The 27,572-nt window shown below is 49.1% G+C and overlaps 1 protein-coding gene across 1 annotated transcript in view; it reads left to right on the forward strand.

Annotated features, from left to right (window-relative positions):
- The window catches only part of ANOS1 (anosmin 1), a 201,038-nt gene that overhangs the window by 157,918 nt on the left and 15,548 nt on the right, over window positions 1-27,572 (forward strand). Inside the window, exons 7-9 of the mRNA XM_043895522.1 lie at window positions 2,644-2,849; window positions 5,663-5,807; window positions 14,195-14,341. Of these exons, the coding sequence (XP_043751457.1) occupies window positions 2,644-2,849; window positions 5,663-5,807; window positions 14,195-14,341 (498 nt within the window). The remainder of the gene's footprint in view (window positions 1-2,643; window positions 2,850-5,662; window positions 5,808-14,194; window positions 14,342-27,572) is intronic.

Here is a 27,572-nt window from a genome sequence, read left to right on the forward strand (position 1 = left end):
CCACGGGATCTTCCCGACCCGGGGATCGAACCCAGGTCTCCCGCATTGCAGGCGGATTCTTTAGTGTCTGAGCCAGCAGGGAAGCCCAAGAATACTGGAGCGGGTAAGCCTATCCCTTCTCCAGTTCAATTCCCAACCCAGGAATTGAACCGGGGTCTCCTGCATTGCAGGATTCTTTACCAGCTGAGCTACCAGGGAAGCCAAATAAATAAAAATAAATAAATAAATAATGATTCACCAGCTGCCATACCGAGAAAGGCTCAGACAGGCCTTCTCAATAATCAGGAAAGAGGAAGTTGACTTGGGCCCGGGGTGTTATACTGGTAGAGACAATGGGAGTCCAGACAGACTCTACAGTATTGATATGCCCACGGGAGCTGTTCAATGAGAGCTGGGGAAGGATACAGCCTCGAGGTTTGGGGCGGGAGCCGTGGGAAGGAGGAGTGTGCATTTCCTGAGATGGGGTGTCTGTGGTGGGGAGTAGGGACTGGAGGGACTGAGACTCTGGCGTTCACACTTTCCCAAGTAGCTCAGTGGTAAAGAATCTGTCTGCCCGGGCAGGAGACATACGTTCGATCCCTGGGTCAGGAAGATTCCCCTGGAGAAGGACACGGCAACCCACTCCAGTATTCTAGCCTCGAGAATCCCATGGACAGAGGAGCCTGGTGGGCTGCAGTCCACAGTGTTGCAGAGAGTCAGACACGGCTCAGTGACTAAACACCAACAACAGTTATTTTATATAAGACATATTTCACATGAATATATTTCTGGGCCCTCCCAGGACTCCCTGAAATAGCTTTATCTCAGTATATGTCTTGGGCCCTCCCGGAGGGTTCCTAATATTGATTGTTTGAGAACCACTTGGCCAAAAATACCATGTAATGTGCTTTGGATTATTGATTAGCCCAGAAAAGCAATTACAAAACCTAAAAAAATAATAATAATAATCCACCAAACCTCCAGAACTTAGCTATCTTACAGGAAAGCAATAGATTTAAGAAAATAATAATTCATGTCTCCATCATTCCAAAAATGCAAAGCATCCTGAGAATAAAAACATGAGCATTTCCCCCCCGTCTTCTTCATTTATATCGAGTTAGCTTCTTTGCACCTCTGATACAGATGGTGTTAGAACTATTGGGCAGGCGTCTTGAAGCGAAACCATCTATAAGTCCTTTGTGGTGAGTGGCATCTATATTTGCTCAGTTTCTGGGCTTCCCAGGTAGCGCTAGTGGCAAAGAACCCACCTGTCAATGCAGGAGACATAAGCGACTCGGGTTTGATCCCTGGGTCTGGAAGATCCCCTGGAGGAGGAAAAGGCTACCCACTCCAGTATCCTTGCCTGGAGAATCCCATGGACAGAGGAGCCTGGCGGGCTACAGTCTATAGGGTCACAAAGAGTCGGACATGACTGAAGCGACTGAGATTACACACACGTGGCAAAAAATGAGGGAAGGACCCCCTATTTCACACTCACTTAGTCATCCTCGTATACATATCTCAAAAGGAGATTTGTCGGGATGGCGGGGAAGTTGTTCTGGGACCTGGTCTCTCTTGATAGCTGAGAAGGTCCGGGTTTATGCAACAAATGAGAAACAGTGAAATGACAAACATGTTAGCCGTCTGTCATCCCATTTGTAATGTGGATTAAACAAAAAAATGATTTGTTTTTGCTGTGTCCATGTGGCTCTTAACTTTGGACTAAAGGATGTTAAGCTCCAGTAGGATGAAAACTTATTTGTGTGAGTTGGCCCTGGATGGCTGTTTTTTTCTTTTCAGAATTTTCAAAGGTATTTCACCATTGCTGATGTGTTTAATGTCACCCAACCTGAAAAGAATTTGACTCTGTTTTATAGAATTTTGTCAATTTCAGGACAGTGAAAATTTGGCAGGGTTGTAGTGGTGTGAAGCCACCTGGATTACAAACATGGTCCAAAGGCATATGTCTTATCATTCAGTGGGCTTCCCTGATAGCTCATTTGGTAAAAAAAAAAAACAAAAACTGCCTGCAACACAGGAGACCCTGGTCCCATCCCTGTGTTTGGAAGATTCCCCTGGAGAGGGGAAAGGCTACCCACTCTGGCCTGGAGAATATGGGGTTGCAAAGAGTCAGACACAACTGAGTGACTTTCACTACTGTTCTGTAGACTGTATTTCAACTTGAGGCTTAAAAAGTGGTTCTTAATGCTGGGAAAGATTGAAGGCAGGAGGAGAAGGGGATGACAGAGGATGAGATGCTTGGATGGCATCATCGACTTGATGGACATGAATTTGGGTAAACTCCGGGAGTTGGTGATGGACAGGGAGGCCTGGCGTGCTGTGGTCCATAAGGTTGCAAAGAGTCAGACACGACTGAGCAACTGAACTGAACCGAGAGTGCTTGTTTTCAGCTATCCTACATATTAAGGGCAGTGTTCCTGCGTTGACCCTGCAGTCATTACATGTGCAGAAATGGTGCTTCCGTGGCAGTTGTTCAGTCACTCAGTCGTGTCCGACTCTCTGTGACCCCATGGACGGGCAGCACGCCAGGCCCAGGCCCCTGCCCTTCGCCGTCTCCCAGAGCTTGCTCAAACTCCTGTCCATGGAGTCGATGGTGCTTTCGTGGTCATCCTCGACACCGAACTCTGTCTCCTGCGATTTCAGATCCGTCCGCACCCCCGGCCCCAGCCAACCTCCGGCTGGCCAACTCCACCGTCCACAGTGACGGAAGCGTGGCCGTGACCATCGCGTGGGATGTCCCCGAGGAACCAGACGTCCCGGTGCACCACTACAAAGTCTTCTGGAGCTGGACGGTCAGCGGCAAGTCCCTTGTGCCGACCAAGAAGAAGAGGAGGAAGACCACAGATGGGGTGAGTGCTCATTCCCCAGCGTCTCGTGGAGGGGTTGAACTCAAGGCTTCCGGTTTAAGAACAGCCCCCCGTGAGCCCAGAAGAGGGGTGGATGAGGGACAAATTTCCATCACTTCCCTCTGACCAAGGAGGGTCAGCAATCAGAGGACCATACCGGCCAATCAGCCTCGGACACTTTAGGTTGAGAACGCTTGAATGTCGTCTGTTAACTTTACTCATATCCAAAGGGCCGGCAGAAACTCTAGAAATCAAAGGAACTGGAATGATGTCCATCTTACCTGTCTAGTCACTGAAAATGATACAATTCAAAATGTCCTTGACATTGAGGTTTGCTTTTTGTTTTTTTTAAGCAATCCTTCTGAATTGGGGAATTAAAAGTTTGTACCTTTTGTGTTGTATATTGCAAGGTGCTCCCATCTGTTATGTCATTGCTGGAACTGCAGACAGTTTACAAGATGTACGTTTGACAATATATGTTTCTCACTGATTAAAAGGACGTGGGATGGCTCATTGTCCACATACCAAGAAATCGAAACATTTCATGCAATGAGATCTCCATAACACTGAACATTTTGCATTGTGTGACATGCTTAATTGTATAAAAACATGTCCTTTTAGTACACACTCCTTTATCTTGTTCCTATAAAACATAAATGAACAACTTCCCCTCTAATTTATAAGGTTGAATTCCATAAATCAATGTTGAAAAGTGCTTTAAAAAGATAGCAAGTTTTTTAAAAAATGAACATTCTAGTATCTGTGCCATGGAGGATCGTCAAACATGTCTCTACCCGTCCATCTCACTGATAACCAGTTGCGATGCTGTTTGGGTTTATTTGTCAGAAACTTTCTGACAGTTCCAGGTTTTATTTCATGGCACTCTGCAACAAGTGATAACTGATAATGGGTGCTCATCTCATAGAAAGTGCTGAAAGAGATAAAGGTGGGAAATCACAGAAAGGGCAATCAGAATGTGACATGATAAAATATATGCATGTATAGTGTACGTATAGTCCATGTATAGTGTATATATGGAGAAGGCAATGGCAACCCTCTCCAGTACTCTTGCCTGGAGAATCCCATGGATGGAGGAGCCTGGTAGGCTGCGGTCCATGGGGTCGCTAAGAGTCGGACATGACTGACTTGACTTAGCAGCAGCAGCAGTGTATATATAGTACATGGGGTATCAGGTGTGGCCCCTAGACTAAAAGGAGATTGTGTGTGAGAGGGTGTGTGTATTTTGTGCATCTGTGGGATGTGTGTGTGTTTTTTGTGCATCTGTGAGATGTGTGTGTGTATGTTTGTATTTTGTGCATCTGCGGGATGTGTGTGTGTATTTTGTGCATCTGTGGGATGTGTGTGTGTTTTTTGTGCATCTGTGGGATGTGTGTGTGTGTGTACCATGTGCCGTTTGCAGAGTATATGTGTTTCCTCACCATTGCAGGGTATGCCTGTGTATTCTCTACCATCTGCAAGATGTGTGTGTCTGTGTGTGTGTCCTGTGATCCTGGAAGGTGTGTGTGTGTTTCCCATATCACCTGCAGGATATCTGTGTGTGTGTGTGTGTGTGAATCCTGTGCCTTTTGCAGGATGTTTGTGCGTGTGTGTGTGAGTGCCATTTGCAAGATGTGTGTCTGTGTGTATTTTGTGCTATTTGCTGTGTGTGTGTGTCTTCAGCCATTTGCGGGGTGTGTGTGTTTGTGTTTGTGTATTCTATGCCATTTGTAGGATATATGTGTGTATGTGTGTGTGTGTGTATTTTATGCCAGTTCTAGGCATATGTGTTTGAATTGTGTGCCTGGCAGGATGTGTTCATGTGCGTGTATCCTGGGCCTTTTGCAGGATGGGCGTGTGTGTGTGTGTGTGTGTGTGTGTGTGTATCCTGTGCCTTTTGTGGGATGTGTGTGTGTGGGTATTCTGTGCCGTTTGCCGGATGCGTGTATGTGTGTGTGTGTCCTGTGCGATTTGTGGGATGTGTGTGTACATGTACCTTGTGTCATTTGCATGGTGCATGTGTGTGTGTCCTGTTGCATTTGCCGTGTGTGTTCCTCCACAGGGACTCAAACCCTGGCCCCAGCCCTGAGACCATCGAATCCTAGCCAGTGTACCACCACGGAACTGCCCGTGTACTACCTTTCGGCAAATGTTTGCATTCTAAGACCACTAGCTTATTTCTCTTTAATTCCTAGTTCTTGTAAGGGACCTTATTATCATACCCGCAAGCCATGAGAACGTGCTTTAAAAAGCACTCTGGCAGGTTGATTTTTCTTAACGACTTTCGGTGGAAATTTTCTCATAGAAGACGGAGGATCCATATCGGGGAGATACAGTTCCCGTATCGGGGAATGTCAGTTCGCTGGGTCTTTCCACGCGTGCGCTGATGAGAGCCTCTGCTAGTCTGTTATAAAGGGCTCTGGTTGTGTCTGTTGGCTGCTGTCCAGGAAGGAGTGAGGGACACACACGTGCACACAGACACACACACACACACATCCTGCCAGTGGCACACGCTTCACACACACATACAGTCCTAGAACTCTCTGGGAGTGAGTTATTCACCCTCACGTGACTGCAGAGCGTCCGATAATGGGATTAGTGACACAGTTGTCCAAAAAAAAGAAAAAGATGCTTTTGCGTGACGTTTACTTGGATCCACGGCAGGACTAGCTCTGCTAAAGATGTAGAAGGTTCTGTGATGTGAGTCCGGGCGGAGGTCAGGTGGGAGCGGGCGGGCTCCCCGAGGACCCGGGACCTCTGGCGGGAGGCCCAGGGCGCGGGCGGCTTCTGACGCAGTCTCGTCTCCCCTCCGCCTGCAGTCTCAGAACTCGGTGACCCTGGAGGCGCTGCAGCTGGGCTGCGACTACAGCGTGGAGCTGCAAGCCGTCGCGTACTGGGGCCAGACGCGCCTCAAGAGCGCCAAGGTGTCCCTGCGGTTCACGTCTGCGCACGCCGCCCACAACAGTGAGTGTGCACGGCTCCGTCCCCTCACTTCCCGTCTTCACCGGGCAGGTCTTCCCACCAGCACGCGTGCGACTGTGTCCTGGGAACCAGCACGTGTGCACGTGTGACCTTGGCGTCTTGCTCGCCATCTTTATCTATTTCGCGTGCAGTGTTCTGGTGTCGTAATGGAAACTTCGGAAGAAAAGGTGTCTCATTCTAGCAGATGCTAATGTTGACATGATTCAGGGTCCTTATTCTAATGGAAACTTCAGAAGGAAAGGTGTCTCATCCTAGCAGACGCTGATATTGACATGATTCAGCGTCCTTATTCTAATGGAAACTTCCGAAGGAAAGGTGTCTCATCCAGCAAGTGCTAATACTGACATGATTCAGGGTCCTTATTCTAATGGAAACTTCAGAAGGAAAGGTGTCTCATCCTAGCAGACGCTGATATTGACATGACTCAGGGTCCTTATTCTAATGGAAGCTTCAGAAGGAAAGGTGTCTCATCCTAGCAGATGCTGATATTGACATGATTCAGGGTCCTTATTCTAATGGAAACTTTGGAAGGAAAGGTGTCTCATCATAGCAGATGCTAATATTGACATGATTCGGGGTCCTTATTCTAATGGAAACTTCGGAAGAAAAGGTGTCTCATCCTAGCAGATGCCAATATTAACATGAATCAGGCTCCTTATGCAAATGTATCCTTATTTTTTATAGTTTTTTTTTTTTTAATGTGTCTGTGCTGGGTCTTTGTAGGTGTGAGGCCTTTTCTCTAGTAGTGGCAAGCAGGGAGTATTGTCTAGTTAAGGTGCAGGGGCTTCTCATTGTGCTGGCTTCTTGTTGCAGACCATGGGTTCTAGGACACACGGGCTCACTAGTTGTGATACATGGGCTTAGCATGGAATCATGACGTGTGGGATCTTCCCGGACTGGGGAGCAAACCCGTGTCTCCTGCTTTGGCAGGCGGATTCTTTGACCACTGAGCCGCCAGGGAAGCCCTGCCTCGGAGCTTTCTGTATGACTTCTGTCTGTTTCATAGATAGTTGTGGTGTCACAATGGAAACTTACGAAGGTGTCTCATTCCAGCAAACGCTTGTGTTCACACAATCGGGTCTTCACGCACATGTGTAGTGGTCTTCGAGGAGGATCCTTGTAGCTAAACTCTCAGAAACTGTTGATTCCCTCCTCAAATGCAACTTGCATTTGAGGCTTTTAACCCCTTTTTTTGTGTGTGGGTTTCAAACTGTGGTCACAATTCCTGCAGAAGTCTACCCAGTACCGCACTGGGAGCAGTGAGCATGTCACCCCACGCCCACGTCCTAGGCGCCGGTGTTACCAAGCTCGTCTATGACCATGAACTTAGTACAGAGAGAGGAAGGGCATATGAGACCCTCGTCTCTGAGCCAGATGTTTGGTGGTGTGGTGTCTCTGGCTTTTGCCGACAGCTGGGGAGTGGCGGGCAGGGCCGTGGGGAGGCTCTTGGGGCCGGGCTAATGGAAGGCCAGCCTGGGAGAGGCCACAGGCATCTCTGCGAGTGTTGCTGCCCCAGGCTCACAGGGTCTGCCTTTTGTCACGGCTCTGGGCCTGGGTCTGACCAGGATGGTGTGACAAAGCGTCTAGAATTTAGGAAAGAGTAGGTTGAAGCTGAAACTCCAGTACTTTGGCCACCTGATGCGAAGAGCTGACTCACTGGAAAAGACCCTGATGCTGGGAAAGATTGAGGGTGGGAGGAGAAGGGGACTACAGAGGATGAGATGGCTGGATGGCGTCACCGACTCAATGGACATGAGTTTGGGTAAACTCCAGGAGTTGGTGATGAACAGGGAAGCCTGGCATGCTTCGGTTCATGGAGTCGCAAAGAGTTGGACATGACTGAATGACTGAACTGAACTGAACTGAACTGAGGCTGGCTCCACTAAGTTAGACGCAGGGATTGTCCATAACCATCTTCCTTGAGCTTGCGTGCATGCTCAGTCATGTCCAACTCTGTGACCCGCATGGGCTCTTCTGTCCGTGGGATTCTCCAGACAAGGATGCTGGAGTGGGTTGGAATTCCTTCTCCAGGGGATCTTCCCGACCCAGGGATGGAACCTGTGTCTCCTGCATTGGCAGGCGGATGCTTTAACCACTGACTGAGCCACTTGGGTAGCCCTAATTATCTTGTACCACCTGGAAGATAATGGGGTCCAAAGGAGCAGGTCCACTTGAAACGGTGTTTTCCAAAAGAGTTCTCGAGACAAGAGCTTCCCACCTATTTCAGAAATGGTCCTTTGGGAGACTAAATGGATTTGAAAAGTCCACTATTTCTGTGTGTAAGTCTGGGTACCCTACAACTTTTATGTAAAAATTCTCATGGAAACATTTCTGAACATCTAATAACTTCATTGATTTTTTTTAAAGAATTTTTTCTTATTGAAGTATAGTTGATTTACAACGTTGTGGCTATTTTCTGCTGTATGGCAAAGTCATTGCAGTTATATATATATATGTACATTTTAGAAAGTGTATTCTTTGCCATGATGGTTTATCACAGGATATGGAATATAGTTTCCTGCAATACCAGTAGGACCTTGTTGCTTATCCATTCTCCATATCAAAGCTCACATCTGCTAACCCCAACCTCCCACTCCATCCTTCCCCATCACCTGCCCCCTTGCTAATCACCAGTCTGTTCTCAATGGCTGTGAGTCTGTTTCTGCTTCATCGGTAAGTTCATTACTGTCATGTTTTAGATTCCACAAGCAAGGGATATCATACGGCATTCGTCTTTCCCTGTCAGACTTAATTCACTTAGTGTGATCATCGCTAGGTCCATCCATGTCACTGCAGACAGCATTGGTTCATTCTTTTTCCTGGCTGAGTAATATTCTGCTGTCTATATGTACTACATCTTCTTTATCCATTCCTGTGTTGATGGGCCTTTGGGCTGTGTCACATGTGTTGGCTATTGTGAATGGTGCTGCAATGAATGTAGAGGTGCATGTACCTTTTTGGATTATACTTTTATCTGGATACATGCCCAGGAATGGGGTAGCTAGATCATATGATAGTTCTACTTTCAGTTTTTTTAGGAACTTCCATACTGTACCGTAGTGGCTGTACCCACCATTCACTAATTTCTTTAAATGCAGTCCTACATTCATTCATCCAGTATTCCTGGGCTTCCCTGGTGGCCCGGCTGGTAAAGAATCTACCTACAATGCGGGAGACCTGGGTTCGATCCCTGGGTCGGGAAGATTCCCCTAGAGAAGGGAAAGGCTGCCCACTCCAGTATTCCTGGGCTTCCCTGGTGGCCCCGCTGGTAAAGAATCCACCTGCAATGCAGGAGACCTGGGTTCAATCCCTGGATTGGGAAGATCCCCTGGAGAAGGGGAAGGCTACTCACTCCAGTATTCTGGCCTGGAGAATTCCGTGCGCTGTGTAGCCCATGGGGTCACAAAGCATTGGACACGACTGAGCGGCTTGCACACTTTAATTAATTCATCAAACTGTGTCTAACTGTGGGAATAGTTACTATATTATACTATCACACAGATTGCACTAGAGTATAAACAAATATGTCCTATACATAGCAAAAAGTATATATTTAAATGAGTATATATACTATATAGAGTATGTGTATGTGTACATTATACAGTCTGTATGTACTATGCATTTCTATGTATTCTATGTAATACTGTGTCTTCATGTATTCACACGAACTCACGCACATGTTACCGCATTAGACACACTTGATGTTGGCCTTCCGAGAGCCCAGTGTGGAGCCTGTAAACGCGTGGCTAGGATAACAGAGAGACTAGCCCATGGTGCAGAGAGCTGCGGGGGAATCGTGGAGGCAGACAGACTGACGTGGCGGTAGGCACTGAGCCTGCCAGCCTCCTCCCGGGCCCTGCAGTGCGGGTGCTCCATGGAGCACCGGTCATCACACTGCACGCGTGCAGCGCTGGAACAGAGCGCTGTGTGTGCAGAGAACCAGCGTGGGGATGGGGGGGCGGGGAACGAAGCAGGGGGAAGCACTCCCCGCCCTTGGAGACTGCGGTCAGTCCCGTGGGTGTCCTGCCATCCGTGTGCCGAGGCCACCCTGGGCCCCCCGACCTGACGCTCCCCCCCCCCAAGCCTGAAACCAGAGCTGTATATGTTGGGCTGCCCTCCTGACACGGCTGCTGGGATGGCTGACAGGTTCTTGAACTGGAACGTCCTCCAAACCACGCTTTTCCCGTCTTCTTACCCCTATTTGTCTGCATGGCCCTCCTGACCCCACCCATCCACCCAGAGCACCTATCTCTCAGCCCTTCTGTTCGAGCCTGAGGTCAGCAGAGGGCGTTTTTCATGCCTCAGTTTACCTGTCTCCAGAAATCCAGTTCATTAGGAATCAAAGTCCCCTGGTCTCCTAATGTCACCTGCGACGTGGGGCCCTGTCCAGTTCTTGCCCTTGTCCGGGCCATTGCCACTTTCCATATACAATTCATCTCCTAATTATTACTGGTTTCCAGCCTTTCTTCCATAGCTCTCTTATCGATGACTGTCAGAAGAGTCTCTAGAAAACAGTATCCAGCATCACAGACTTCTCAAGACTGTCACGTATTCCTGTCTTCACTTCTGCCCAGATCTCATGCTTTCCTGTTTCCCCAACTTATCACTCCCCGATTTCTCCTCAAACCAAAATCCTGTAAATGTCTGATTCTCCTGAGACTGTAGTTTTTCTTCTACCAGTGGTAGGCATTTCTGTCTTCTGCAAAGTAAGCTGGCCTTTTGGTGTCTTTCCGGTTTTCCCAATAAACAGCGTTCCTTCCCCCTTAGAGGCTGGTACGGCCGTGATCCATGAGGGGGCCATATGAGTCCCGTAATTTAATATGCGTTTCTGCCCACAACCAAGAATACCATGGACAGAGGAGCCTGGTGGGCTACAGTCCAGTTCAGTTCAGTTGCTCAGTCGTGTCCGACTCTTTGCAACCCCATGAACTACAGCACGCCAGGCCTCCCTGTCCATCACCAACTCCCGGAGTCCATCCAAACCCATGTCTATTGAGTCGGTGATGCCATCCAACCATCTCATCCTCTCTTGTCCCCTTCTCCTCCCACCCTCAATCTTTCCCAGCATCAGGGTCTTTTCAAATGAGTCAGCTCTTCACATCAGGTGGCCAAAGTATTGGAGTTTCAGCTTCAGCATCAGTCCTTCCAATGAACACCCAGGACTGATCTCCTTTAGGATGGACTGCTTGGATCTCCTTGCAGTCCAAGGGACTCTCAAGAGTCTTCTCCAACACCACAGTTCAAAAGCATCAATTCTTCGGTGCTCAGCTTTCTGTATAGTCTAACTCTCACGTCCATACATGACCACTGGAAAAACCATAGCCTTGACGAGATGGACCTTTGTTGGCAAACTAATGTCTCTGCTTTTTAATATGCTGTCTAGGTTGGTCATAACTTTTGGCTACAGACCATGGCGTCGCAAAGAGTTGGACACGACTGAGCATGTGTGTACTGTTTTACGTAACCAAGACAGAGATCTGATACCTAACCTACCAAAGGCCACTTTATTCTAGGATTAGCTGATTCCTGTCAGAAGGATCAGAACAATAAAAATAAAAAAATAAGTGATACTGCAAAGTGCCTGTCATAATACATGTTACTTGGGTTTCAGGGTGGCCTCCAGCAGACACTGTCTTTACACAGGATTAGGCAAGACACAGCTGAGTATGTGTCAGGACATGCTTTGTAACCCAATGTTGATGTATAATCCCATAAACACTAACGTGCGCCTGTGACAGGAACACAATGTGTTTTCGTCATGAACCAACCAGAAGTAAAGACTCATTACAACTTCCCAGTTTAAGCAAGGGAAATTATATTTTATAGGAAGCAGTGCCGTAAATGTCAGCATATAAATTACTTTTTGAATGCTGTTTTTCCAGGCCTGCAGGCTACTAGGTGTTTTAATGATAAATGTTTCTATGAAAGCAAAGCCTGCATGTTCACACAGTTTTATAAAAGGGTCCCTTGAAGGAAAGAAAGACATAATACTGTCTTTAATGGAAACGTAACTTGCTCTCTTGGGAGGCAGGGGGAACATTTCCGGGGGTGACAGATTCCAAGTGCTTGATGTAGTTGCCTCATGGAGCTGGAAGAATATTCCAGCTCTGCAAAATAAAAATGGTGCAGAGAGAAAAGGCTCCCAGTCTTGGTAAAGTTCATCTTAACTTTGACATCCGGAGAAACGGCGTAGTCACTCAGTTCTCTTTAACTTTCAGAACTATTAAAGAGTATAAATCAGGCCTCATACACTTTCAGGATGTGGAAAAATGACTTTTATATTCCATTTTTGTTTCCTGCTGGAAGTGGAGGACACGCCCAGAGGGAGGGATGTTCCCTCAGGGCTGAGGTTAGACTGTGTGTCCTCTGTGTGTGGGCGTGCCCCTAGTGTGGGCGTGTCCCCCGGTGTGGGGGTGTGTCCTCTGGGGTATGTGCTCTCTCTGTGGGCGTGTCCTCTGTGTGGGGGCGTGTCCCCAGCGTGGACGTGTCCTCTGGGGGCGTGTCTCCAGTGTGGGCATGTCCCTGGTGTGGGCGTGTCCCTGGTGTGGGGGCGTGTCCTCTGGGACATGTGCTGTGGGGCGTGTCCACGCATGCTCACGCTGGACTCATTCAGTAAAGCAGCAGACGCTCAATCCTGAGATATATACGCTTTTTTACGTCCATAGTGAAAACTAAGCATTTCCATGGGATATAACAGGCCGAAGGAGGACAATATTCACAGAGAGGTTAAACAACCGTCTAGACTGTCTTGGTTATCTGCCAGTGAATTCTTAACACGACAGGTTATTAAAGGAATTAGATGCATAAGTGAGCTTGTGAAAAATTTAAGATTTGTGAAAAATCTTAAACCTTCTACAAAAGCTTTTTATTGGAGTACAGTTGATTTTACAGTGTTGGCGTTTGTTTCTGCTATATAGAACAGGCAATTATATGTATACATTCATATCCCCTCTTTTTAGATGCCTTCTCATATAGACCATTACAGAGCATCAAGTAGAGTTCTTCGTGGTATAGAGCAGGTTCTCCTTCAATTCAGTTCAGTCGCTCAGTCGTGTCCAATTCTTTGGGACCCCATGGACTGTAGCACGCCAGGCCTCCCTGTCCATCACCAACTCCCGGAGTTTGCTCAAACTCATGTCCATCCAGTCAGTGATGCCATCCAACCATCTCATCCTCTGTCATCCCCTTCTCCTCCCGCCTTCCATCTTTCCCAGCATCAGGGTCTCTTCCAATGAGTCAGTTCTTCACATCAGGTGGCCAAAGTATTGGAGTTTCAGCTTCAGCATCAGTCCTTCCAATGAATATTCAGGACTGATTTCCTTTAGGTTGGATCTCCTTGCAGTCCAAGGGACTCTCCAGAGTCTTCTGCAACCCCACAATTCAAAAGCATCAATTCTTCAGTGCTCAGCTTTCTTTATAGTCCAATTCTCACATCCATACATGACTACTAGAAAAACCATAGCTTTAACTAGACGAACCTTTGTTGGCAAAGTAATGTCTCTGCTTTTTAATATGCTGTCTAGGTTGGTCATAGCTTTTCTTCCAAGGAGCAAGTGTCTTTTAACTTCATGGCTGCAGTCACCATCTGCAGTGATTTCGGAGCCCCCTAAAATGAAGTCTGTCACTGTTTCTATTGTTTCCCCACCTATTTGCCATCAAGTGATGGGACCAGATGCCATGATCTTAGTTTTCTAAATGCTAAGTTTTAAGTGAAGTTTTTCACATTGCTTATCGGTTTATCATCAATACAGGTTGAGATGTTATATCTCATAGGAGTACTTGGAATTCTGAAAGCAGAAAAGGACATTATTTCTACAAGTGCAACTTCTAAAAGTCAGTGAGCTGCAAAAGGCAAGATTGGAGGCCAGGAATTTTTGGCATCTTTCCTACTAAGCCATGTGAACTCTCCTCTGTTTCTCTCAAGATGGAGGAATCTAACATGCTGGTCTTTCAGCAAAAACCCACTGAGTATATTGTTTTCATGAAATGGTATTTTAATATTATTTCATTGACTTCCTTCACAAGTGCAAAAAAAAAAAATTCATGTATTGTGAGAAATACTATTTCCACTTAGTACTGAAATCAGAGCATCTATCAAGGTTGGTGAATGTGTGTTTCTTACCAAGTTAAGTTTGGGGTTTCTGTGTAATCTACATGGCGTGCTTTTAGGTCTGCATTAACAGCCTGTGATGAAGGGGGAAGTGTGGTCAACCTGGGCAGGAAGGAATCTGTGGATGAATTACGTTTTACTTTAAAAAACAGGTAGTAAATACGAAAGGATCACAGAGGGAAATCAGATGCACTGGGATTAGCCTCAGGTTCCATATGGCTTTTTAACGAGTAAATCAGAATGTTGTGCACTCTCGCAGAAGAACAGCTCGGGAAAAGTAGAAAGAGTGTGATGCACACGCAGCCTCCCCTTCAGAGACGCCGGCCCGCTCGCCTCCTGGAAGTCGGGGCTCCGTTCTTCCAAGACAACCAGCTGCAAGTCAAGGTCTACTGGAAGAAGACCGAAGGTGAGCAGATGCTTGCTTAGTCCTTGTTGTCCTTGAGTTTTATTTTAATATTGGAGTACAGGTGATGTACAGTGTTGTGTGAGTTTCAGGTGTACACCAGAGAGATTCAGTTACACACATATACAGATCGATTCTTTTTCCAGTTGCGTTATTACACTGCGCAGATCTCCCTGTGCTATATACGGTAGGACCCTGTTAATTATTTTAAAGACAGTAGCGTGTACCTGTCCAGCCAGTCTCCCAGTCTATTCCCCCCCACCCTCACCAGGCCCCTTTGGTAACTGTCAATTTGCTTTCTAAGTCTGTAAATCTATTTCTCTTTTGTAAATAAGTTCATCGGTATCATTTTTTTTTTTTTTAGATTCCACAGAGAAGTGATATCCTGTTTCTTTCCCTGATTCCCCTTACTGTGATCATCTCTACCTCCCTACCCATGTTACTGCAGATGGCCTTTATTTCGGTCTTTATGAAGCTGAGTAGTATTCTGGGTGTACATGTACCATATGTATTCCTCTCTCGACACACCCTGAGGTCGCTACCATGTCTTGACTATTGTAAATAGTGTTGCAGTGGGGTGCATGTAGGTTTTCAAATGATGGTTTTCTCCAGCTATATGTCCAGGAGTGGGATTGATGGGTCACACGGTAGCTCTGTTTCTAGTTTTCTTAGGAACCTCCAGACTGTTCTCTGTAGTGGCTGTACCAGTTTGCATTCCCACCAACAGTGCAAGAGAGTTCCCTTTTCTCCACATTCTCTCCAGCATTTATGGTTTGTAGATTTGTTGATGAGAGTCATTTTGACTGGTGTGAGGTGGTAACTCACTGTAGTTTTGATTTGTGTTTCTGTAATACTTAGCAACGCTGACCATCTTTTCATGTTCCTCTTAGCCATCTACATGTCTTTGGAGAAATGTCTTTTTAGGTCTGATTTTTGATTGGGTTGTTTGTTGATATTGAGGCGTATGAGCTGTCTTGTGTATTTTGTAAATTAAGCCTTCATCAGTCATATGCAAATATTTCCTCTCATTTCTAGGTTGTCTTTTTGTTTTGTTCTTTCCTTTGCTGTGCAGAAGCTCTCAAGTTTAATTAGGTCCCGTTTGTTTATTTTCGGATTTTATTTTCATTATTCTTAAGAGGTGGATCCAAAAAGATCTTGCTGTGATTTATTTCAGAGAGTGTTCTGCCTGCTAGTTTAGTGTTTTGTCTAAGAGTTTTATGTTTGTTGTTTGCATTGAAGAGTTCTGAGCTGTTGGGATGCTTGTGCAAACGTCACCATCAAGCCACACTATTGCTATTAAGGAAACAGCTGAGCAAAACGCGTGCACGCTTTCTTTTTTATCAAATGCCTTGCTGTTCTGGAGTTTGAATGGGTTGCCCCTGGTTCCCAGGAATGTGTATCACGTTCTGAAATCTGCTACTGACATTGCATCATTTTAGGGATATTGACCTGTCTTCACCTGTTTCCTAGAAAGCTGGTCTTGTGTCTTAAACACTCAAAATACTCATTATTTTGCACAGTAAAGCTCTGTTTTAAAGTAATTATTTATTAAAAAGGTGCATAACACAAATAATTTGAAAGACAGGAAAAAGGCCAATTCTCTTCGTAGTATTTCACAGAAGTAGAGTTTTAGCAGATTTGTTTACACAAGTTTATTATACCTCTGGTTTCTCACCCAGTTATATATGTATGTGTATGCATTAGTTTCTCAGTGGGGTCCGACTCCTTGCGACCCCGTGGACTGTCCATGGGGTTCTCCAGGCAAGAATGCTGGAGTGGGTTGCCATTCCCTCCTCTAGGGGATCTTCCCAACCCAGGGGTCAAACCCAGGTCTCTTGGATTGCAGACTGAGCCAGCAGGGAAGCCATTTTTATGTGTGTGTGTGTGTAAAATGAACACATTTTCAAATACTATATTTGCATTTTATATACTGTTAGTATTTTTAATAACATTTTGAAATGGCTACCTTGATATTACCTGTTGTCATAATTGCAATGTAGTCAAACATTTAGCTGCCTTCAGAATTTCTGTCTTATCGTTAATACTGCAGTGAACATTCATCCTTAGAATAGATTCTGTTTTCTTTTTATCTCTGAGATAAATTCCTTTCATGCCTTTGTTTTGTTTCCTAGGACTATTTGTTTTGCGTTACTGAAAAACTGCTTTTAGAGATCATTGACATACATCTTATCACTTCTGTGCATTTTAAGACACAAAAATCTATTTCAGGCAAAATTGTTTCGTGAATTAGTTTTCAGAATTCTCACTTTTCTGAGGCGCTGTTTTACTCAGTGTTATCAGCTCGTGTGCCATTCGGGATATTGGTGCTGGAGCTCTTCTTCTGGAATTTTCTTCCAAGCTGCTCAAATTCATTCTGTAGCCAAAATAACATTACCAACAAGGTCTAGTGTTTTATTGCTATCGTATGTTAATTTAAATTTACTCAGTATTACTATTACAGTGTATACATACTGCAACATTTAACTTAATATTAGTTGATTAATTTTACTATTAATATTAAATTAACATTAAATTGTAGAATTTATTTAATCTCTTGTACAGTCAGCTCTCCACATCAGCGGGTTCTGTATCTGCATATTCACCCGCCTGTGGGCCCCATACTCTTGTCTACGGTCAGCAGCTGGCTGAACCCAACGATGCAGAACCCGGAGGTACGAAGTGCTCGCTCTGGGACTCCAGCATGCATCCATTTGGTATCCAAGGCAGGGGGTCCGATCCCCAACCCCCAGTGGTACCAGAGGACGACTGTCCTTACCCGTTTAAAATTCACATTGTACGTCCATATGGCATTAGTATCAATAAAATAGCACATTTTATCATCGAACATGTAAGCATCTCATCTAACGAAAAGGTAAACATACAGGAGATGCAAACATCCCAGGCACACAAGAGTAAACCACCATAGCCTGACTTCTGAACGTGCACATGTGTTATACGTGTACTTAAATTTATACAGATGGGATCTTAGCTCTCTGTACCTGGCTTCTCGCAGTGAACAGTACACGGGGGACACTCTCCCAGTCTCCTGCAGGAAGCAGTGATTCAGCCACTCATTCTGTGTTGTGCCGTTTGTCCCCGGGACACCTCCGGCTGTGACGTTTCTTGTCAGCAGTGGCTGGAGATTTGGTTTGCCCCAGTGATGGGCTGGTAAGAAGGCCTTCCCTGGCGGTCCAGTGGTCAAGACTTCACCTTCCAACGCAGGGGTGGCGGGTTCCATCCCTGGTCGGGAAGCTAGGATCACACATGCCTTGGGGCCAAAAGCAAAACGAAACATTAAGCAGAAGGGAGGTTGTAGCAAATTCAATACTTTTCAAAGGATCCGCATCAAAGAATCTCAAAGATGGAAAAGAGCAGCGCCGATGTGAACATATTGTGAACACACCTTCTGAGTCACACATGTGCGTACATATTCCCCCCACCCAGAGGTGAGATGCCTAAGTCAGAGGATGTCAACCCTCTAGAAGAGTTTTGCACAGGGCTTGGACCATGCACCCACCCACCAGGAGGCTTAGATGTTCTCCACACAGTCTCCCCAAGCGGAGAATCCATCTTTTTCTCACCTCAGCGCTTCTGGTACGCGTGTCGTGATGGCTCGCTGCTCTGTATTTGCACGTTTCACATCATCCAGGGGTTGAACACCTCGTCGTGTTTATTGGCGATGGGGCTTCTCTTTTCCGAAGCACGCTCCAGGGGGTTTAGCAAGAGTCCTTTATGTATGGAGTATATGAGTCATCTGTTGGTTTCATCTCAGTTTCTTTCCACTTTTATTTCTTTTGCTTTCTTAATAGTTCTTACTTTGGCGCTTCACTGGGCTTCCAGCTCAGCTGGTAAAGAATCCGCCTACAATACAGGAGACCCCGGTTTGATTCCTGGGTCAGGAAGATCCCCTGGAGAAGCGATAGGCTACCCACTCCAGTATTCTTGGGCTTCCCCTGTGGCTCAGATGGTAAACAATGTGTCCGCAATGCGGGAGACCTGGGTTTGATCTCTGAGTCAGGAAGATCCCCTGGAGAAGGGAAACACTGCCCACTCCAGTATTCTGGCCTGGAGAATTGCATGAACTGTATAGTCCATGGTCCCAAAGAGTGGGACACGACTGAGTGACTTTCACTTTCACTCAGGGCTTCACTAGTGGATCAGGTGGTAAACGATGTGTCTGCAATGCGGGAGAGCCGGGTTTGATCCCCGGGTTGGGACGATCCCCTGGAAAAGGGAAATGGCTATGCTGGTTTTAATCTAGGTCTTTCCTGGTTTTATCTAAGTCTTTCTCTACTTTTTTTTTTTTTTTTTTTTCGGTTTCTTAATAGTTCTTCCTTTAAGAGAGGACCAGTTCATCACTTCGTTTCCTTCAGGTTCACTTTGCTCCATGTCCTACGTGAGCGCTCTTCTCACACACAGTCACTCAGGCCCCCTCCTTACATCCCAGGAGTGGCGTTGTTCCATCTTTGCTTCTCAGCTGACTTTCATTCGGATTTCATTTCTGTCATAAGGATCCAACGTAGGGCATCAACGTTCCCTTATTTTTCTTTCCCTCTTCCCCCCCCCCCGCAACAGAAAGAATTTGTTTATTGAAGCATAGATGATTTCCAGCATTTTCTATGAAAATCATCATGTTGTCAGTAAATCATAAGAAAGTTACATTTTCCTTTCCAGGCTTTGCACATTTTTGCTTCTTTGCCCTGTCTTAACACTGGCTGAGGCTTTGAGTACAACATTGACTGAAAGTCATGGTTACAGACATCATGTTTGCTTGAAAGTCCTTTCTGCCTCTTTCATTTCTGTTTATTCAAAATCAGGATCAGTCAGAAGCACTTTTTTCTTTGCTTTCTTCTGGGTTTCTTGATCAATTTACCAGTAATTAGAAAACAGGTCTAACCATTTCACTAGTAATATGGAAACAGGTATCAGTATTATTTATAAGTAAGAAAAATCACTGCAATTAAGTATCTCCAAAGCAACCATCATATGTAAAACACGGTTCACTTGTAGTACTCAGACCAGAGTAACATGGAGTTTTAAGAATACTTTCTTAAGTAAGGGTAGAACTTAAGATGCCCTAGAGCAGCGGTCCCCAACCTCAGATCTAATGCTTGATGCTCAGAGGTGGAGCTGATGGAATAAATAATCAGAGAAAGCACGCAATAAAGAGAATGCCATTTCTGAAGGTGAAGTCACTCAGTCTGGTCTGACTCTCAGCGACCCCACAGACTGTAGCCCACCAGGCTCCTCCGTCCATGGGATTTTTCCAGGCGAGAGTACTGGAGTGGGTTGCCATTTCCTTCTTCAGGAATGCACTTGAATCATCTCAAAAACCATTCACCCCCACCCCCTACCCCTATCCGTGGAAAAATGGTTTTCCACGAAACTGGTCCCTGCTACTACCTCGAAGGTCGGGGACCACTGCTCTAGAAGAGGAGTCAAGACCCGTCTCAACGGCCCACACAAAGTGCCGTGAGGCGGCCGGGGACCCCGACAGTGAGTGCCCAGAGGAACTGGAGAACCCTGGGGAGCTCTGAGACAGAGGCGGAGAGGAGCCGGGGTGGTTTCCAGAGGAGGGAAGGGGTGAGTGAGGTCAGAACCACCCTGAGACGGCGTGTGAGGTGCTGGAGTCATGGTCCGGCACGTGATCACTAGTCACACCGAGTGATGGCTCTGGAATCAGCTGAGTCAGTATCTTTGCAGCAAAAGGTGAGGACGGGTTCAAAGGAGGGCTTCCCCATGGCGCTAGTGGTAAAGAACCCACCTGCCAATGCAGGAGACGTAAGAGATGCAGGTTCCATCCCTGGGTGGGGAAGATCCCCTGGAGGAGGGCATGGCAACCCACTCCAGTGTTCTTGCCTGGAGAATCCCATGGACAGAGGAGCCTGGTGGGCTACAATCCATGGTGTTGCAAAGAGTCGGACACGAGTGAATGACTGAGCATGCAGGCATGGCTTAAAAGTAACACGTGAACATGCTGTGGAATTTGTCTCTTTAAGGCTCTATCTTACGCTGCTGCTGCTGCTAGGTCACTTCAGTCGTGTCCGACTCTGTGCAGCCCCATAGACGGCAGCCCACCAGGCTCCCCCGTCCCTGGGATTCTCCAGGCAAGAACACTGGAGTGGGCTGCCATTTCCTTCTCCGCTACCTTACGCTACTGACTTGAAAAGGAAAGACAGGCCGTGGATCGTCCGTGCCCACGGGACCGTGTCCTTGCAGATTCGTGGAGTCACTGAGGTTTATGCGCCAGTCCTGGGGTGCTTGTCCTCGGTGAAGAGACTCATGCAGGGTGTGGTTCTGGGCTGGAGGGGCCCTGAGTCCACGTTCCCACCCGATGCTGCCCTCTCGAACCGGAACACACCCTGGGCGTGGTCTGCTTTCCCACCGTGGACGCTGTGTCTGTCTCACTGAGATCTGTTCTGTGTAATAGAGGCCCGGAGCGCAGCGCTGCCCCCTAAGGCTCCCCAGTAGGAAGGCGACGCCCCATCTGGCAGTGCAGATGGGGGGCCGGCCCGTCTCCCCGCAGATGTGGCTCAGTGTGAGGGAGGTAGTAACGCGGAGCCGCCTCCAGGAACACCGAGAGGAGAGCCGCTGATGCAGGCTTGAGGCTGCCTGTCAGAGGCCGGGGCCACACCGAGAGCCCGTGAGGCTGCTCTGAGAAAGGGGAAGAAAGTAACAGTGCAGGTCGCTCAGTCGTGTCCGACTCTCTGCGACCCCGTGGACTGTACAGCCCGTGGGATTCTCCAGGCCAGGATACTGGAGTGGGTTGCCATGCCCTCCTCCAGGGGATCTTCCCAAACCAGGGTTCAAACCCGGGTCTCCTGCATTGCAGGCAGATTGTTTCCCAGCTGAGCCACCAAGGACGCCCAGGCTCTGGGCACTGGCTGCCCCAGTCCCCTGGCCCTGGGGTGGGGGTGAGGGTGGGCCTGGGGCCCCGACGGTGAGGGTCCCCACTCTGAGGACGTGCTGGGGTGTGGGCTCTGGGTCGGCCGGTCTGCGCAGAACATGGATGCCGGCAGGTGAGCCGTCTGCTCTCTGGACATAAGGCCATCCTGGGGAGGGCCGTCTCGCCAGGCCCCAGGAGGTCAGAACCTCACAGATACAGGAAACCAAAGGCATCGTTAGATAAAGGCAGAGGGAACGCAGAAGAGCAGGAATCTAGGGTGTGGAGTCCACTGAGCCAGCCACGGGAAGTGATTGGAAAGCCTTCGGTTTGCACAGAGATCCTCACCAAGGTGGGGGTCTGTGTCCAGAGACCCAGGGCGTGCACTCAGGCCAGAGGCTTGCAGAGCTAAGGGGCGGGAATGGCCATCAGATGTGTGGCTCGGTACCTGCTCCTGTGAACCGAAAGGAAGAGTCTGATCCCTTCAGCGGCAGCAGCAAATGCTTCGATTTGCTTTCTGGGCTCGAGGGATGCGGGGGTTCACCACGTACAGAAGTGAGTTTGCCATCGGGGCACACAGGGGCATCGGGTGGCGCCCTGCCCACCGTCACCTGCCCTGCCCAAACCACTGCCCACCTCTTCCGTGAGCCGTGCCCACGCCGTATTCATCACCATAACCAACTTGTCAGTACACCGTGCTTCTGTCGGGATCGTTCTGTATTCACCTGTATCCCACCTCCATCCAACCTCACTTGGATGTCACCCAGGCACTCTGTTACCTACCCAGACACCTCCGTATTTCGGGTCCACGGAGGTCATTTCAGCACGATGGGTCGAGCACCACCACCTGTTGAAAGAAAGAGTATGAATTCACTCATTGGTTGATTTCATACTTTGCGTATAATGTACAGTTCTTCTCCAGTGAGCCCACAGCTCTTGATGTCTGCTGTGTAAGAACTTACAACCTCCATCCAGGGCTTGCCGTTTATAGCTAAACGGCATTGATGCCTGCTTGGTATTGGTTTACTTTCTGGTGGAAAAGTCCTCCTTTTCTCGTTTCCCAAAGTGCCCTAGAGCAAGTTCCCAGCGGACCGAGCACTCCGTCAAACAGGTCTGCGCTCTGAAAACCTCCCATCAAACGCTTGGTTTGAGTGCGGCCGGGATGCGAGGCTGATCACCCCAGGGGTGGGAGTGTGGGTTGGGGGGCGATGCCTTTCACGGCCGCCCGGGGACTCACTGGGTGATTGATAAGCCCGGCCCAGCCCCTGTTCCCACACTCAGGCCTGGCTCCGCAGCACTTTTGTCATTTTTTTCCACTCGGTCGATCGCCCTAAGAAAAGACGCGGACAGAAAACGCGCCGCTTGGGCTGGAGGTGGAGTCGTTACGTAAGGGGCCCTGTTCTCTGGGTGCTGGGGGAGCAGGTCTGATTTCTGCAGGAGTCACACAGCCGGCGAGGCTGGCACGCACTCACTGCAGACTATTCTCACCCTCGTCTCCCAAAGAGGAGACCCTGTCCACACGGAGCACACGCGGAGCACACACAGAGTCCACACGGAGCACACACGGAGTCCATACGAGCACACACGGAGTCACTCGGAGCACACATGGAGTCCATATGGAGCACACACGGAGTCCACACAGAGCTCACACGGAGTTCACATGGACTCCACACAGAGCACAAATGGAGTCCACACGGAGCACACATGGAGTCCACTCGGAGCACACATGGAGCCCATATGGAGCACACACGGAGTACACACAGAGCACTCATGGAGTCCACACGGAGTCCACACAGCACACACGGAGTTCACACAGAGCACACACACAGTCCGCACAGAGCACACATGGAGTCTACACGGCGCACACACGGAGTTCACATGGAGTCCACACAGAGCATACACGGAGCACACACGGAATCCACACGGAGCACACACGGAATCCATATGGAACACACATGGAGTCCACATGGAGCACACACGGAGTCCACATGGAGCACACATGGAGTTCACATGGAGTCCACACAGAGCACACACAGAGGTCACATGGAGTCCACCCAGAGCATACACGGAGCACACACGGACTCCACACGGAGCACGCACGGAGTTCACATGCAGTCCACACATGGAGCACACATGGAATCCACATGGAGCATACACCGAGTCTACACGGAGCACACACGGAGTCCATACGAGCACACACGGAGTCACTCGGAGCACACATGGAGTCCATATGGAGCACACACGGAGTACACACAGAGCACTCATGGAGTCCACACGGAGTCCACACAGCACACACGGAGTTCACACAGAGCACACACACAGTCCGCACAGAGCACACACGGAGTCTACACGGCGCACACACGGAGTTCACATGGAGTCCACACAGAGCATACACGGAGCACACACGGAATCCACACGGAGCACACACGGAATCCATATGGAACACACATGGAGTCCACATGGAGCACACACGGAGTCCACATGGAGCACACATGGAGTTCACATGGAGTCCACACAGAGCACACACAGAGCACACACAGAGGTCACATGGAGTCCACCCAGAGCATACACGGAGCACACACGGACTCCACACGGAGCACGCACGGAGTTCACATGCAGTCCACACATGGAGCACACATGGAATCCACATGGAGCATACACCGAGTCTACACGGAGCACACACGGAGTCCATATGGAGTCCACACGGAGTCACTCGGAGCACACATGGAGTCCATATGGAGCACACACGGAGTACACACAGAGCACTCATGGAGTCCACACGGAGTCCACACAGCACACACGGAGTTCACACAGAGCACACACACAGTCCGCACAGAGCACACATGGAGTCTACACGGCGCACACACGGAGTTCACATGGAGTCCACACAGAGCATACACGGAGCACACACGGAATCCACACGGAGCACACACGGAATCCATATGGAACACACATGGAGTCCACATGGAGCACACACGGAGTCCACATGGAGCACACATGGAGTTCACATGGAGTCCACACAGAGCACACACAGAGGTCACATGGAGTCCACCCAGAGCATACACGGAGCACACACGGAATCCACACGGAGCACACATGGAGTCCACATGGAGCACACACGGAGTCCACATGGAGCACACATGGAGTTCACATGGAGTCCACACAGAGCACACACAGAGCACACACAGAGGTCACATGGAGTCCACCCAGAGCATACACGGAGCACACACGGACTCCACACGGAGCACGCACGGAGTTCACATGGAGTCCACACATGGAGCACACATGGAATCCACATGGAGCATACACCGAGTCTACACGGAGCACACACGGAGTCCATATGGAGTCCACACGGAGCACACACGGAATTCACATGGAGTCCACACGGAGCATACACCGAGTCTACACGGAGCACACACGGAGTCCATATGGAGTCCACACGGAGCACACACGGAATTCACACGGAGCACACACAGAGCACACACAGAGGTCACATGGAGTCCACCCAGAGCATACACGGAGCACACACGGACTCCACACGGAGCACGCACGGAGTTCACATGGAGTCCACACATGGAGCACACATGGAATCCACATGGAGCATACACCGAGTCTACACGGAGCACACATGGAGTCCATATGGAGTCCACACGGAGTCACTCGGAGCACACATGGAGTCCATATGGAGCACACACGGAGTCCATATGGAGTCCACACGGAGTCACTTGGAGCACACACGGAGTCCATATGGAGCACACACGGAGTCCACACAGAGCTCACACGGAGTTCACATGGACTCCACACAGAGCACAAATGGAGTCCACTCGGAGCACACATGGAGCCCATATGGAGCACACACGGAGTACACACAGAGCACTCATGGAGTCCACACGGAGTCCACACAGCACACACGGAGTTCACACAGAGCACACACACAGTCCGCACAGAGCACACATGGAGTCTACACGGCGCACACACGGAGTCCATATGGAGTCCACACAGAGCATACACGGAGCACACACGGAATCCACACGGAGCACACACGGAATCCATATGGAACACACATGGAGTCCACATGGAGCACACACGGAGTCCACATGGAGCACACATGGAGTTCACATGGAGTCCACACAGAGCACACACAGAGGTCACATGGAGTCCACCCAGAGCATACACGGAGCACACACGGACTCCACACGGAGCACGCACGGAGTTCACATGCAGTCCACACATGGAGCACACATGGAATCCACATGGAGCATACACCGAGTCTACACGGAGCACACACGGAGTCCATACGAGCACACACGGAGTCACTCGGAGCACACATGGAGTCCATATGGAGCACACACGGAGTACACACAGAGCACTCATGGAGTCCACACGGAGTCCACACAGCACACACGGAGTTCACACAGAGCACACACACAGTCCGCACAGAGCACACATGGAGTCTACACGGCGCACACACGGAGTTCACATGGAGTCCACACAGAGCATACACGGAGCACACACGGAATCCACACGGAGCACACACGGAATCCATATGGAACACACATGGAGTCCACATGGAGCACACACGGAGTCCACATGGAGCACACATGGAGTTCACATGGAGTCCACACAGAGCACACACAGAGCACACACAGAGGTCACATGGAGTCCACCCAGAGCATACACGGAGCACACACGGACTCCACACGGAGCACGCACAGAGTTCACATGCAGTCCACACATGGAGCACACATGGAATCCACATGGAGCATACACCGAGTCTACACGGAGCACACACGGAGTCCATATGGAGTCCACACGGAGTCACTCGGAGCACACATGGAGTCCATATGGAGCACACACGGAGTACACACAGAGCACTCATGGAGTCCACACGGAGTCCACACAGCACACACGGAGTTCACACAGAGCACACACACAGTCCGCACAGAGCACACATGGAGTCTACACGGCGCACACACGGAGTTCACATGGAGTCCACACAGAGCATACACGGAGCACACACGGACTCCACACGGAGCACGCACGGAGTTCACATGGAGTCCACACATGGAGCACACATGGAATCCACATGGAGCATACACCGAGTCTACACGGAGCACACATGGAGTCCATATGGAGTCCACACGGAGTCACTCGGAGCACACATGGAGTCCATATGGAGCACACACGGAGTCCATATGGAGTCCACACGGAGTCACTTGGAGCACACACGGAGTCCATATGGAGCACACACGGAGTCCACACAGAGCTCACACGGAGTTCACATGGACTCCACACAGAGCACAAATGGAGTCCACACGGAGCACACATGGAGTCCACTCGGAGCACACATGGAGCCCATATGGAGCACACACGGAGTACACACAGAGCACTCATGGAGTCCACACGGAGTCCACACAGCACACACGGAGTTCACACAGAGCACACACACAGTCCGCACAGAGCACACATGGAGTCTACACGGCGCACACACGGAGTTCACATGGAGTCCACACAGAGCATACACGGAGCACACACGGAATCCACACGGAGCACACACGGAATCCATATGGAACACACATGGAGTCCACATGGAGCACACACGGAGTCCACATGGAGCACACATGGAGTTCACATGGAGTCCACACAGAGCACACACAGAGGTCACATGGAGTCCACCCAGAGCATACACGGAGCACACACGGACTCCACACGGAGCACGCACGGAGTTCACATGCAGTCCACACATGGAGCACACATGGAATCCACATGGAGCATACACCGAGTCTACACGGAGCACACACGGAGTCCATATGGAGTCCACACGGAGTCACTCGGAGCACACATGGAGTCCATATGGAGCACACACGGAGTACACACAGAGCACTCATGGAGTCCACACGGAGTCCACACAGCACACACGGAGTTCACACAGAGCACACACACAGTCCGCACAGAGCACACATGGAGTCTACATGGCGCACACACGGAGTTCACATGGAGTCCACACAGAGCATACACGGAGCACACACGGAATCCACACGGAGCACACACGGAATCCATATGGAACACACATGGAGTCCACATGGAGCACACACGGAGTCCACATGGAGCACACATGGAGTTCACATGGAGTCCACACAGAGCACACACAGAGGTCACATGGAGTCCACCCAGAGCATACACGGAGCACACACGGAATCCACACGGAGCACACATGGAGTCCACATGGAGCACACACGGAGTCCACATGGAGCACACATGGAGTTCACATGGAGTCCACACAGAGCACACACAGAGGTCACATGGAGTCCACCCAGAGCATACACGGAGCACACACGGACTCCACACGGA

The sequence above is a fragment of the Cervus elaphus genome, chromosome X, assembly GCF_910594005.1.
Source record: "Cervus elaphus chromosome X, mCerEla1.1, whole genome shotgun sequence".
Taxonomy (NCBI): domain Eukaryota; kingdom Metazoa; phylum Chordata; class Mammalia; order Artiodactyla; family Cervidae; genus Cervus; species Cervus elaphus.